We start from the raw sequence: 12936 nt of genomic DNA on the forward strand, positions 1-12936 counted from the left end.
AGGAGCACAGGGATGCATTCCAGCAGAAGAAAGCATTCCTGCTCATGTGAGGGAGGAAATGACTAATAGTGCATGGAAATGATGACTCTTTAGTAATTAAAGAGAAATTATTTGATAAATTTTTCATGTGGAGAAAGAGTCCCTTTTTCAGGGCTTCTGCTGGAATGTTGCTCCTGTTTGGAGGAGAAGGAGGTACCTGTGTCTGAAATACCTGGATCCCCACTTTTATTTCCAGGGATTCTCCAGGGGTGACTCAGTCCTGCAAAAAGCCATTGCCTGAGTGACCCACTGCACAGTGATGTTTATTATTTGCTGACATCAGAACATGGCCTGATATTAACAATGGACTTTTTTTTCCTGTGGTGGGGATCTAGTTTGGGTCCTCTTTAAGTTGCTTTCCTTCTTGGAGTGTTTGAAAGCTGAGAAAAAGAGGCTGAAAAGGGACTTGTGGATGGATTTTGTGGCTGTGGCCAACAGTGGAAAGGGAAGAGGGTTGTGGTCCTCCCAGGTAGGAGGGAGGTTGGACATCAGGCCCTTTTGTCCCTGTTGGCTGTTCCTCGTGGCATCCCAGTGCCTTGGCTACTGGAATATTCACAGCCCCAGCACCTCTGCCCTCTTCTGGCACCGACAGAGGTGTCTGTTCTCAGCATCCCACAGGTCTGGCTCCAGCTGAGCATCCCAGGATAACCTGAGTTTCCATGGGGGGGTTTTTGGGCAGCCTTTGAAGGGGTTTGGACACTGCCACACAGACTGGGACGTTCCCAGAGCTGGTGTGTCCATATCTGCAAGAGCTCTCATCCCACTCTCATTACCAAAGATATTTCCTTAGTTTTTCCCCACCATGCTGCTTTTCCTGCCATTAGCATTCAGTGGGAATGCCGTGTGTGGCCTCTGGCAGCCTTGGGGTGTCCCTGAGCTCCATTAAGCCCCATTAGAACATTCCTTCCCCTCCCAGGAGCAGCTCTGGGGCCCAGTTAAGTGCTGGCCCTGCAGACAGCGGGTTTATGAAAGGGTGGCACTCGTGGGATGTCAGGAATACAGGCTTGGAAACACTGGGATTCCTCTTTGCCATCTGTTTCCACGGCCCTTCCCTACCTAAAACACCTCTCCTCCTGCAGAAATCCAAGGATCTGCAGTCAAAACTGTTTGGCTTGTGGTGGCAGGGAGGAAATCCCAAATTGTGGAGGAGATGGTGACATTTCTTGACCTTTCCTGTGTGTACCTTGGAGACAAACACACACTCTGTTTGTGGGGTGGGTTTGGCTGCATTTCCTAACACAGGCATTTCGCTGCCCCCACTGAGATAAACTTGCAAACCCTTTGGGGAGGTGGGGGGGGACAGTGTGTTGGCTAAATCCGACCCAGGGGCAACTGTATCCCAGAAACCAGCCTCCTAAATGCTTCCAGATATTCTCCTCCTGAAAACCCCACGTTTCACTCGCTTGGAACGCTAAACCTTGCAGTTTTTAGTTGTTTAGTTCAGACCTGTCCAACCTCCAGGGACTCCTGTAACATTGTCCTTTGCTCTGAAGGGGGGTTTGGCTGTGCAACCAGTTCTCTTGCAGCTGGTGCTGCCTCAAAAACACTCTAAATAAACCCCCCTTGTTACCATCCAGCGTTTAATTGTGGCTCATCTCCTCTTTGCTCATGTGGAATATTCCATCAGTGGCTGCTGGAGCGTGACCTAAAGCTGAGCAATACTTTCAGAATCGAGTGCCTCTCCTTTTGGGGTGCTCTGTGTGGGACTTGTGAGATTACTCAAAAGAGCCTGGCATTTAGAAAAGTGGATTTTCAGCAGCTTCTGGGGGGGAAAAAAAAAAAAAAGGAGCCGTAAAACCGGTGCCACGTGGGGAATCATTGGTGTAATGTGCATATTTAGCACTCATTAAAGCCTGGGGAAACACCAGTTCTTGTGATCAAGGGAACTTGATGGAGACTGATAGCGCAGAAATTAGATCAGGAGGTGGTTTGATGACACTTAAAATACAAAGATTACATTAAAGTAGCACAGAAAATGATGAAACATTTCCCCCCTCGGGGTGAACTTGTCTGTATTTCCCTTTTCTGCCGTGGCAGGAGGGTGAGGAGATGGACAGGACCAGACTGTGCCTGCAGGTGGAAAAAGGGGTGAATCACCCTCTCACGTGTCCCTTCTGCCCTTTACAGGTGGTTTCATCCCAACATCAGTGGGATTGAGGCCGAGAAGCTCCTCCTGACCAGGGGTGTCCATGGCAGCTTCCTGGCTCGCCCCAGCAAGAGCAACCCCGGGGACTTCACTCTCTCTGTCAGGTAAGAGGAGCAAGGGGCTGGATGGAGCTCTCCAGGCCACCTCTCCCTGAAGTCAAAGGTTCACTGAACTCTCCCTGTTGCTGCAGAGGCTGTGCCAGGAGCCACACTCTGATTTGTTCATCCCTGGGGGCTGCACATGCCCCTGTCCTGCCAGGGCTGGGCTCCTGGCACGTGTTTCCATGCTGTTGCCAGAGGAGGGAAGAGTATGTTGGGTCCCAGCGGGGATGAACCCTCTCACTCTGATTCCAAAGGACCCAAGTGCAGCTGCCTTTGGGAGAGACTCGTTTTCTGTGTCTGTGAGGGGTCCCAGGGTCACCCTCAGAGGAGGCTGAGCTGCTGCCCAGCCTCACCACAGCTGAATTCCCTTTAAGATCACCTCCAACATGCTCCTGTTTTCTTTGGGACCAAGGCAGTGGCAGGAGGAAAGTTCTGTCAGTGGTCTTTGTGAGTGGAAGCCCTGAGGGGCATCCTAAGGGATGCAGTGGAGCAGAACCACCAGGAGGAATAACCCTTGTTTTGTTTAGGAGGCTCCAGAGAGTTTATAAATCCCTTGACCCAATGCTGTGTTTGGAGAAACTTTGTGCAAAGGACAGAGTAACATCCCCCAGTGAGTCCCTGAGAGAAAAGCAGTGGGTTCAAGGCTTGAGCTTTCCATGAGCACCATCCAGCTGGTGCCTTGCAGGGAGTTGGCTCAGCAGAGGTTCCCCCAGGCACTTGCACACAGACCTGTTTTGGAACACGGGCCTCTCTCTCTCTCTTTTGTGGCAGCTTCTCTTTAGTTCCAACAACCCTTGTTTTGTTTAGGAAGCTCCAGAGAGTTTATAAATCCCTTGACCCAGTGCTGTGTTTGGAGAAACTTTGTGCAAAGGACAGGCTGGGCAGAGCTTTTCCACCTGGCAGGACAGTGAATCTCACCTTGATGGCTCATCTCCCAGGAGTGATGTCACATCTCCCAGGAGTGATGTCACATCTCCCAGGAGTGATGGCACACCTCCCAGGAGTGGTGTCACACCTCCCAGGAGTGATGTCACACCTCCCAGGAGTGATGTCACACCTCCCAGGAGTGATGTCACACCTCCCAGGAGTGATGGCACACCTCCCAGGAGTGATGGCACACCTCCCAGGAGTGATGTCACATCTCCCAGGAGTGGTGTCACATCTCCCAGGAGTGGTGTCACATCTCCCAGGAGTGATGGCACACCTCCCAGGAGTGATGGCACACCCCCTAGGAGTGATGTCACATCTCCCAGGAGTGATGGCACATCTCCCAGGAGCGGGGTTGGGCCCTGCTTGATCAGAGCAGCCAAGTGGCTCTGCTGAGGCTTTTCCCCTCTCCTTGCTGCCTTATCCCCTTGGATCAAACCCCTCTTGGGGCAGTTATCTTCCCCCTTTCCCTGTGACAAAGATGGAACAATGTGTTATTATTCTCATCTAGAATTATATCCCGACAGAGCTCTTTTCTTTTCTTTTTTAATCTCTGAACTGGACAGGTATATATAGAGGTATATATAGGCTGCCTCTGTCTGACACACAGGCACGTGACCAAAAAAGACTTTTGAGGATGCAATTGGTGCAGTTATTTCTGACATTTAAAGTAGTTCTTTTACCTCTAGTGACAAAAAAAAAAAGGGTCTGCTTGGGTTTTTTGTGAGTCCTGTTGTTACTGACTGTGTTCTGCTTTAACAAAAGCAGCCTGGTGGTCACTGCAGTGTGGGCTCAGATTCCCAAGTGGGAATATTTTGGATCAAGAAACCCTCGTGGAAATCTGGCTGAGGAGTTGTGCTGGTGGTGTAAAGAAGCTTAGCTTGGAATGGAGGCAACTCTCACTGAAGCTGCCAAAGAGTGGGGCTGTGCTGTTAATCAGTGCTGCCTCCCTGTCCAGCTCGGTGGGGCTTAGCCAGATGTGGCCATGCCCTCCAGCACAGGGATTTTTGGGCACCTCTTTTATGCTTTATTTCCCCAGCCAGAGAGTCCAGGGCACAGCTCATGGGATGCTGCTGCTGCCCAGCCCAGTTTTGCTGCCCAGCTTGGAGCTGCAGACCTCGAAATGGGAAGGAAACGGGCACTGATCATTGTCCTTTGTGTTTATAGTGACCTTGAGGGCTTGGGGGATGAATGACCTTGATTATCTCTCTGCTTTTCATCCCTGAAGGGCTCACAGGCCTCGGGGCTGGGGCTGTGAACTGAGCCTTTGTGGGCTGGGCTGGGGCTGGAGCTGGGGAAGGAAGGGAGGGTTTGAGCCTCAGGGAAAAAACAGTGTGTGCTGTATTTTTCTGGGCTGCACAAGGGCTCTTCAGGTCCAGCTGCTGCCATGAATGGCAGGAGCACTTGGTGTGCCAGCTCCTCTTGGAGAAGAGGCATTGTCATCGTGCTGGCCGGGCTGGGAATCTCCCAGCCAGTTCTCTTTCCCATCCAGTGAGTTCTGCTCATGCAAACATTGCCAAACTTTGAAGTCTGTGCCCGCAGAACAGCTGGGTTTGGGGTGGCAGCCAGGGCAGACGTGTCAGGGAGAGTTATCCATGTCTCTGTGAACACCCAGCAGTGCCACCCTGCAGCTTCCCCTGCTGCAGATGGTTGGGTTCTGTCTCCAGGACCTTGTTCTCGAGGTGCAGTGTGACTGTCCAGGCTCCAGATGCAGCTTTTCCCACCTCAGGCCCGATTGTCAGCCTTTTCCTGGGTTTATTCTGCTGTTAATGTGGGATGATGGGAATACATGGATGCTGTCTCTGCCTGTTCACACTCGGTAGTTGTCACTGGGTTGGCACGAACTGGAAATCACCTCAACGCCAGACAAAGCATCCAAGAGCAAACTGGAGCTGCTGGTTCTCGTTGATAAAGTATTTTTTAGCAAGTCAGAGCTGCTTTAAGGAGAGCCTAAAACACTGTCTCCCTGAAGCCTCTGTGTGAGGCTTTCTGGGTGGCAGCTGGTGAGGCACAGAGCCAGCTCTTGGCTGAGGAACCTCATCCGAGGAGCATCCATCCCTTTCCTGGGGGTAGCAGGGTGGCACCTGAGTGCAGGGAGAGCTGGTGGTGCAGCTCCCAGGGGTGGGTTGGTGCTCAGCTGAGCCCTGCAGGCTGGAGTTGGGTTTCCATTCCCTCACCCTGATGGTGTTTTTTGTCCTCCTCCCTCAGGAGGAACGACGAGGTGACCCACATCAAGATCCAGAACACGGGGGATTACTATGACCTGTATGGGGGTGAGAAGTTTGCCACCCTGGCAGAGCTGGTGCAGTACTACACAGAGCAGCAGGGGCTGCTCAGGGAGAAGAACAGCAACGTCATCGAGCTCAAGTACCCCCTGAACTGCCAGGACCCCACCTCGGAGAGGTAAACCAGGCTCTCCCACTGCCCTGCCCCGGGCTGGGGGTGGTTTCTTCCCAGGTGGCTCAGCCTGGAGACCTGGGTTTGGGAAGGAACCTGAAACAAGGGTGTGCTTGGTGTGATGAAACTTTGGTGACCCAAAAGCTGCCCGTGTCTGGGACGCAGCCATTCACACAGACATTCACAGACGTGGCACTTTTTTAGCACCACGATCTGACTGACGAGGTGGTGAGGGGCCAAAGGTTCCATCTGATGGTCTGAGAGGTCTTTTCCAACCTCAGTGACTCTGTGACCCTACAGCCAGAAGCTGGCAGGTGACATGAACAAGCTCTTTGCTCGGTGTCAGCTCGTGCTAAAAAGCTTTCTTCAGCTTTTAGGCAACATAGAATCCTGGAATAGTTTGGGTTGGAAGGGACATTTAAATGGCATTTAGGGGCAGGGACATCTCAGAGCCCCATCCAGTATGAGCAGGGTGAATCCATCCACAAAGAGCCCTACAGGTCTATCTCAGCAGTCCCACGTTTTTGTTTCTGAAGGAAACAAAACCACCTACAAGTGACTTGTCCTCCTGGGCAAGAAATCCCCCAAAGAAAGTGTTTCCCCCACCCCATCTCAGCCTGTAACCCCTGTTCATCCCAGCAAGGATTGCCTTGCAGGGATGGATGACTCTCCTTGGGCTCCTTCGGGCTGTTTCCACCTGATTTAATGACCTTTTTTTTCCTCCCCTTCATCTGGGGGGATATATTGATACCACTTTATCTGACAGAAGATTAGTTCCCTGAAAGAGCTGTTTTTCCTTGTCTTAATTTGAAGTGTTTGCAACCCCTTTTTTTTTTTTTTAAAGACATGCAAACCCCCCTTCAACTAATCCCAAAAGTCACAGCAGAAACAACTCTTACTTCTTATTGTACTGATAATAGGAGGGGGTGTTGCAGGGAGGATGTTGGGGCAAGGAAAACTATGTCTTGTAAGGAGAATTCGTTTGTGTTTCAAACCAAGGTGTTGTTTCAGCTTGTGACTCTTAATCACCAAAACTTTTTTTCCTTCAGTCTGTAGGTTACTTATTCTTAAAGACAGTTGGGAAGTTAAAACCATGATCAGCAGCTCTTTGGGAGGAAAAGGATAGCAAAGAAAATCGAAATTAAACAAGGCTTAAATAAAGTTAAAGAAGCCAGAAGTTAATACCTAAACTGAGATTAAAAAGACTAATCTAGCATAAGTCATTAATGACTGTATTTATGGTGGTTCAGTGATGAAGCCCCAGCCACGAATGTTCCAGTGACCCCTTTTTTCCTTTTCCTCCCCCTCAGTTCCCCCAGTGCCACATGGTGGGCAGGGGGAGGCTGGCACGGGCTCCTTTCAGTTCCCAAAATGCTGCAGAGCTCTGCCCTCCACAGGTCATATGAGAGCCCAGCCCTGGGAAGTCCCTCCAGCTCATGTGCTCCCTCGCTGCCGGGGAGGTTTCTCTGCTCCCCGTGGTGTGAAAAGCAGCCCCCACGGGAGCAGAAAGCCTGGAAAAGTGGAAACCCCCTTCCCTCAGCCGGGCTTCCCCCTCTTCTCCTGCCAAGGACAGGCTGGCTTGGCAGGGAAGGGCCAGAAACACTCCTCCAGACCTCACAGGTGGTGGCATCGAGGAGAAAGGAGGGAGAAGAGTCCAAATCCTCCAAGCAGATGAGATGAGGGTGGTGTTGGGATACAGCAGGATGTGGTTTTCCAAGCCCTGGGGCTGGATCCCAGCAGTGCTGGCAGAGGGTTCTTCAGCTCAGCTGGGTCATCCTGCCCTTGTGCAGCCCGTGGGCCTGATCTCAACCCTGAGGGAAGGAGTAAAGGGGATTCCCAGCCAGGCTGGGCCTGGCTGCCCTTGCAAGATGCTGGGCTGGGACTTCAGGGCCCAACATCACTCCCTGCCCTCCCATAAACCTCATCCTCGGGGCCAGCCTCGCCGAGACGTGACGTGATGCCATTGCTGGGAGGTTCTTTGGAGCCTCTCTGGGTTCCTGGCAGCTTGGCTGCCTTCAAGGGGACCTGTGGCATCTGCCCAGAGCTGCTGATGGAGTGTGGGGATGGAAGGAGCTGCTGTGGGTCCCTGTGGAAGGCTGGAGCAGAGGGCTGGGGACATTCCCACCCTGGGGAGCTGCTGGGGGTGGGTGGGATGTGGAAGGCTGGAGCAGGAGGCTGGGGACATTCCCACCCCAGGGAGTTGCTGGGGGTGGGTGGGATGTGCTGCTGCCCAGGGAAGGGCAGGTGAGGTGCTGGCCAGAGCATGGAGCTACCAGGGTAGTGCTGGAGAAGGCAGCAACAAGGAATTCCCAGATTATTGTGTGTTTAACCTCAGGGCACCGTGGCAAGGCTGCATCCCCTGGGACTGCAGTGGGAGTGTGTCAGCAGAGCAGGAGAAAGGATTCTGGGAGATCAGGTGGAGAAACAGGGGCAAGATGTGCCCAGACAGGGAGGTGGGGCGAGCTGTGCTCATGCAGTGAGGTTTGGGAAGAGCTGAGCACAAACCTCTGCACGTTGTAATTGCCACTGGCCAGAGATGTGGCTGCAGGTGGGGCTGGATTGGGAAAAAACCCACTGGGGACCCAGTTTGGCCACTCCAGGTGAGCGTGCAGGACAATTCTGTGCTCCCTCAGCCAGCCCTGAGCCAGGTGAGTGAGCTGGGTGGGTGTGGCAGCAGTGATTGCAGCCAGGGAGACCCTCAGAAAACCCTTCCCAAACTGTGGCAAAACGTCTTGCTCCTGGCCAGTGTTGTCCACAGAATCCCAGAATGGTTTGGGTTGGGAGGGACCTTAAATCCCAGCCCATTCCACCCCCTTCCCACACCTTCCACTAGCCCAGGTTGCTCCAAGCCCTTGTCCAACCTGGCCTTGAGCCCTGTGCTTGTGTCTGGCACCGTCTGACTCCAAGAGTTCCTCTTCTTCCATATTAAAAAAATTAAGGGAAATCAATTAAAAAAAAAATTTAAAGGATTATTAAATTATTAAAATTATTAAAAGCTGAATTATTAAGAACTAAGGAAAAAGCCACCTTCAAGAAAGCACAGTGAGAGTCGTGTCTCAGAGCCTGTCCCTGGGTGGCAGGCCCTGTCACACCCCACGTGGCACTGCCCTGTCACATCTGTCTGGAGGACACAGCCACGTCCTGGCACCTCCAGCCTGGGGAAAGGTGCTGATGTGGCACTGCAGGCTGCTGGAAGGGAGTCACCGGGGACCATTCCCAAAATAAATCCAGGTCTGTGCCATGCCAGCCGGATTGGGAGCCTGGGAACAGGTTTTCCATGAGCACCACCCCCTCAGCCCTTGTCTGTGAGGAACCTCTCTGAGGTGACTTTGCCCCCCCTTTGCTGCTGCCCAGGTGGTACCACGGGCACCTCACGGGCAAGGAGGCGGAGAAGCTGCTGACGGAGAAGGGGAAGCCGGGAAGTTTCCTGGTGAGGGAGAGCCAGAGCAAACCGGGAGACTTCGTCCTGTCGGTGCTGACCAACGAGGACAAGATGGAGAGCGGGGACCGAAAACCACACGTCACCCACGTGATGATCCACTACCAGGTGGGAGAGGGGCTGTCCCTGCTCCCACTGGGTGGGTGGTCCCTCTGGGAGCCAGGACAACGCTCTGAGGGACAGGCTGGGATTGTTGGAAGGCCAGGGGTTGGGCTTGGATGATCCTTGGGGGCCCCTTCCAGCTTCGGGATATTCTCTGATTCTACGAGCCTCCAAAGGAAATAGTGGAAAACTCGGTCTGGGGTCGGTCTCCCCCACCATGTATCACTGATGTGCACCCAAATCTCACTGGATTTGGGGTCCTCTCCTTGCAGCTGGATGGGAAGTACGACGTGGGGGGAGGAGAGAGGTTCGACACGCTCACGGACCTGGTGGAGCACTACAAGAAGAACCCCATGGTGGAGAAGTCTGGGGCTGTGGTTCACCTGAAGCAGGTAAAACCAACGTGTTGCTTGGCTGTGGGCTTGCCCAAACCCCTGGGGGAGAGCAGAAATCTGCCCCCTGCTCTTTGGGAACCCCTGCTCCCCTCTGGAACATCCTGCTCGTCCAGGCTCACACTTGCCAGAGGTCCCTGGTGCCAGGAATAGTCCCAGCTCTTGCCAGTACCCCGGGGATTTGGGAACTGGGGGGGTTTTGTCCTGTTCCTGGGGGTGATTTGTGTCCTGTCTGCGCCTTCCAGCCCTTCAACGCCACGCGCATCAACGCAGCCAACATCGAGAACAGGGTGAAGGAGCTCAACAAGATGGCAGATCACAGTGAGAAGGCCAAGCAGGGATTCTGGGAAGAGTTTGAGGTATGGGATGCTCTCCTGCTCTGTCCTGCTTATACCTGTGGGTGAAGAATATCCCGTTTTTCTGGGAGCATCGTGGTTTTCCAGCACTGACGACCTATTTCTCTTTTCCTTGTTTTCTGTGTTCAACTGAGTTAATTCCTGCTCCTCTTTTAAGCTGCTTTTTCCCATGTCCGAGGCAGTTTCTGTTTCCTTATCCCTGTTGTTCCCTGCAGGGATTTGTGCCTTCTCCCCTCATTAACTCTCTCTATCTATCAAGCTGCTTCTTGGCTGCTTTTCCCTTCCTGCCAGCACTCCCTCTGCTCTTCCCAGCATTAGGAAGTCCAAAGAGCCTTTCCCTTGCCTCTGACTCCCCTTGTGTGCCCAGCACTGCCTGTTCTTTTGGTGTGTCCCCACAGATGCTGCAGCAGCAGGAGTGCAAGCTCCTGTACCCCAGGAAGGAGGGGCAACGACCAGAGAACAAGGCCAAGAATCGCTACAAGAACATCCTTCCCTGTAAGGAGACCCTGGACAGGGGTTTGGGGTTTTCCACCATGGTTCCTGCAGCCTTTTGTGGGGCTGGGGAAGCCTGCAGAGCTTTCTGATCACAGCTGGGTTGGAAGGAGGTGGTCACTGTCCAGGTCGTGGTGGTCTCCATCCCCTTTTTAACCTGGTTCTGCTATTTTGTGTGAAAAACGGGCAAATTGCTCTCCTCTGAACCCAAAGGAGTCATATGGAGCTGTGCCAGGGCAGGGTTCTGGAAAAGGTTCTTCCCCCAGAGGGTGGTTGGGCACTGAACAGGCTCCCCAGGGTTTGATCACAGTCCCGAGGCTGCCAGAGCTCCAGGAGGGTTTGGACAACGCTCTGAGGGACAGGGTGGGACTGTTGGACTATCCTGGGCAAGGCCAGGGGTTGGACTGGATGATCTTTGTGGGTCCCTTCCAGCTTTGGGGTATTCTCTGATTCTATGAGCCTCCAAAGGAAATAGTAGAAAACTTGGTCTGGGGTCGGTCTCCCCCACCACGTATCACTGATGTGCACCCAAACTCCCTCCCTGCTCCTGCCTGGGTGACTCCTGCTCATCCTGGACTCTCCTCCTGCAGTTGACACCACCCGGGTGGCCCTCAGGGACGTGGATGAGAGTGTGCCTGGCTCAGACTACATCAATGCCAACTACATCAAGGTACTTGGGGGACACCCCACGAGGGGCTGCCCTTCAGCCCAGCTCTGCTTCTGTGTGAGTTTAGAGGGAATAACCTCTCAGGATCCATATCTTTCGCTGGATCCAGGCCAAACACTGGATTTTTTTCTACTCTGTGCCAAGGGATCTCATCATTCTACCCTGCCCTCTTTGCCCCTCTCTGGGAGTTTATCTCCATCCCTTCCTTTCCTTAGCTGTTCAGAGGGTCCCAGGGGCCTGACCTTGCCTTTCAGCTATTGAACATTATCTCTGAAGTTGTATCTCTCAGCCAAGAGCTGCTGGAAGCTGCATTTCCAGCAATGCTGCTGTGGCTCTTACACACCATCCTTCGGGGAACCATCGGAGTGGCTTCATTCCAGCCACATCCACCTGAAACTTCAGCAGTTCCTGCTGGGAAGGCTCTGCTGCACGGCAGAAGGAAGGTCCCTGGGGGCTGGCAGAGCATTTTCTGACAGCTCTGGTGAAGCTGATGATGAGAGTGGCTGAAGAACCTGAGGCAAATCAGCTGGTTTGGGAATCCTGCGTGGCTGGATGTGCTGACTTGGCTGCTGAAGCAATTCCCGGTTCCTCACTCCAGCATCCTTGGCTTTTCTCTCCCCCACCCCTTCTCTTTGTTCCTCAGAGCATCCCTGAAGATGGAAGGAGCTCGGAGCACTGCAAGGTCTATATAGCCACCCAGGGCTGCCTGCAGACCACTGTGAACGACTTCTGGGCCATGGTGTACCAGGAGAACACCCACGTCATTGTCATGACCACCAAGGAGGTGGAACGGGGCCGGGTGAGCACTTGGAGGGTCTCTTGGCACTGTCCCCAAGCCTGAAAGATTCCTGCTGCCAGTCCTAGTGGTGTTCAGTTAAGCTGTCTCTGTCCAGCTCTCATTTAATTTAGTTTTTCCTCTGTCTTGTCATGTAGATTTAGCTCCTCTTCATGGAGGAGAAATAACACCTTGCTCTGCACATCCCCAGTCCCACAGATTTGAACAGGGTGACCCTTCCAGGACTTGCTTCAAGGCTCTGGGGAACTGCAGGTGACAGAGATAGAGAGGGAGAGAGAGACAGAAATCACCATGTGTGTCACAGCAAGCTGAGGGTGGAGTGAGGGGTGTTCCAGGCTATGTGAGGGGGAAAAGAAATTATCCACCCATTTGTGTGCCACCTGAATGTGTTTCATCAGGGGAATAGGGGCCAGGGAATACAGTGACATTCCAGGTAGAGCCATGCAGAACTGCCTTCTGCAGACAGGAGCTAATTAGGATTGGCACAGGCAGCTTGGCTGAGGAATGAGGGGGAAGCTGCAAGGAGGAGATAAAGATAGCTCTGCTCACAGCCTGGCAAAGTCACACAGCACAGGGGGGTGGGCTGGAGGACAGGGAGGGACAGGCAGGCTGTGGAGCCCCTTGGGATGGAGGTTTGGCTCAGGAATTAGGCAATGACCAGACCGACAGCTGAGGGGCTGTGTGTCAAGACCATAATTTTGGCAAGGCAGTGCCTTAGCTGAGGCTGGGGCTGCTGGAGGGGGGAGATGGTAGAATCATGGAATGGTTTGGGTTGGAAAGGACCTTACAGATCATCCAGTTCCACCCCCAGGGACACCTTCTGCTATCCCAGTTTGCTCCAACACTTCAGGGATGGAGCAGCCACAGCTTTCTCTGGGCAACCTGTGCCAGGGCCTCCCCACCCTCACAGGGAAGAATTTCTTCCCAACATCCCACCCAATCCTGCCCTCCTTCAGCCTCAGGCTGTTCCCCCTTGTCCTGTCACTCCATGCCCTTGTGAAAAGTCCCTCCAGCTCTCTCGTAAGCCCCCTTTACACACTGGGAGGCTGCTATAAGGTCTCCCCAGAGGATTCCCCCAGGGA

The 12936-nt window shown here is 53.3% G+C and overlaps 1 protein-coding gene across 1 annotated transcript in view; it reads left to right on the forward strand.

The window, feature by feature from the left end:
- LOC127470660 (tyrosine-protein phosphatase non-receptor type 11-like) overlaps positions 1-12936 on the forward strand; it is a 39417-nt gene that overhangs the window by 19068 nt on the left and 7413 nt on the right. Inside the window, exons 2-9 of the mRNA XM_051786418.1 lie at positions 2167-2289; positions 5422-5616; positions 8965-9157; positions 9424-9543; positions 9789-9902; positions 10298-10394; positions 10982-11061; positions 11702-11857. Coding sequence (XP_051642378.1) covers positions 2167-2289; positions 5422-5616; positions 8965-9157; positions 9424-9543; positions 9789-9902; positions 10298-10394; positions 10982-11061; positions 11702-11857 — 1078 coding nt within the window. The remainder of the gene's footprint in view (positions 1-2166; positions 2290-5421; positions 5617-8964; positions 9158-9423; positions 9544-9788; positions 9903-10297; positions 10395-10981; positions 11062-11701; positions 11858-12936) is intronic.

This window comes from Manacus candei, unplaced genomic scaffold (assembly GCF_025592945.1).
Source record: "Manacus candei isolate 608988 ecotype Guabito, Panama unplaced genomic scaffold, ASM2559294v1 h1tg000022l, whole genome shotgun sequence".
In the NCBI taxonomy this organism is placed as follows: domain Eukaryota; kingdom Metazoa; phylum Chordata; class Aves; order Passeriformes; family Pipridae; genus Manacus; species Manacus candei.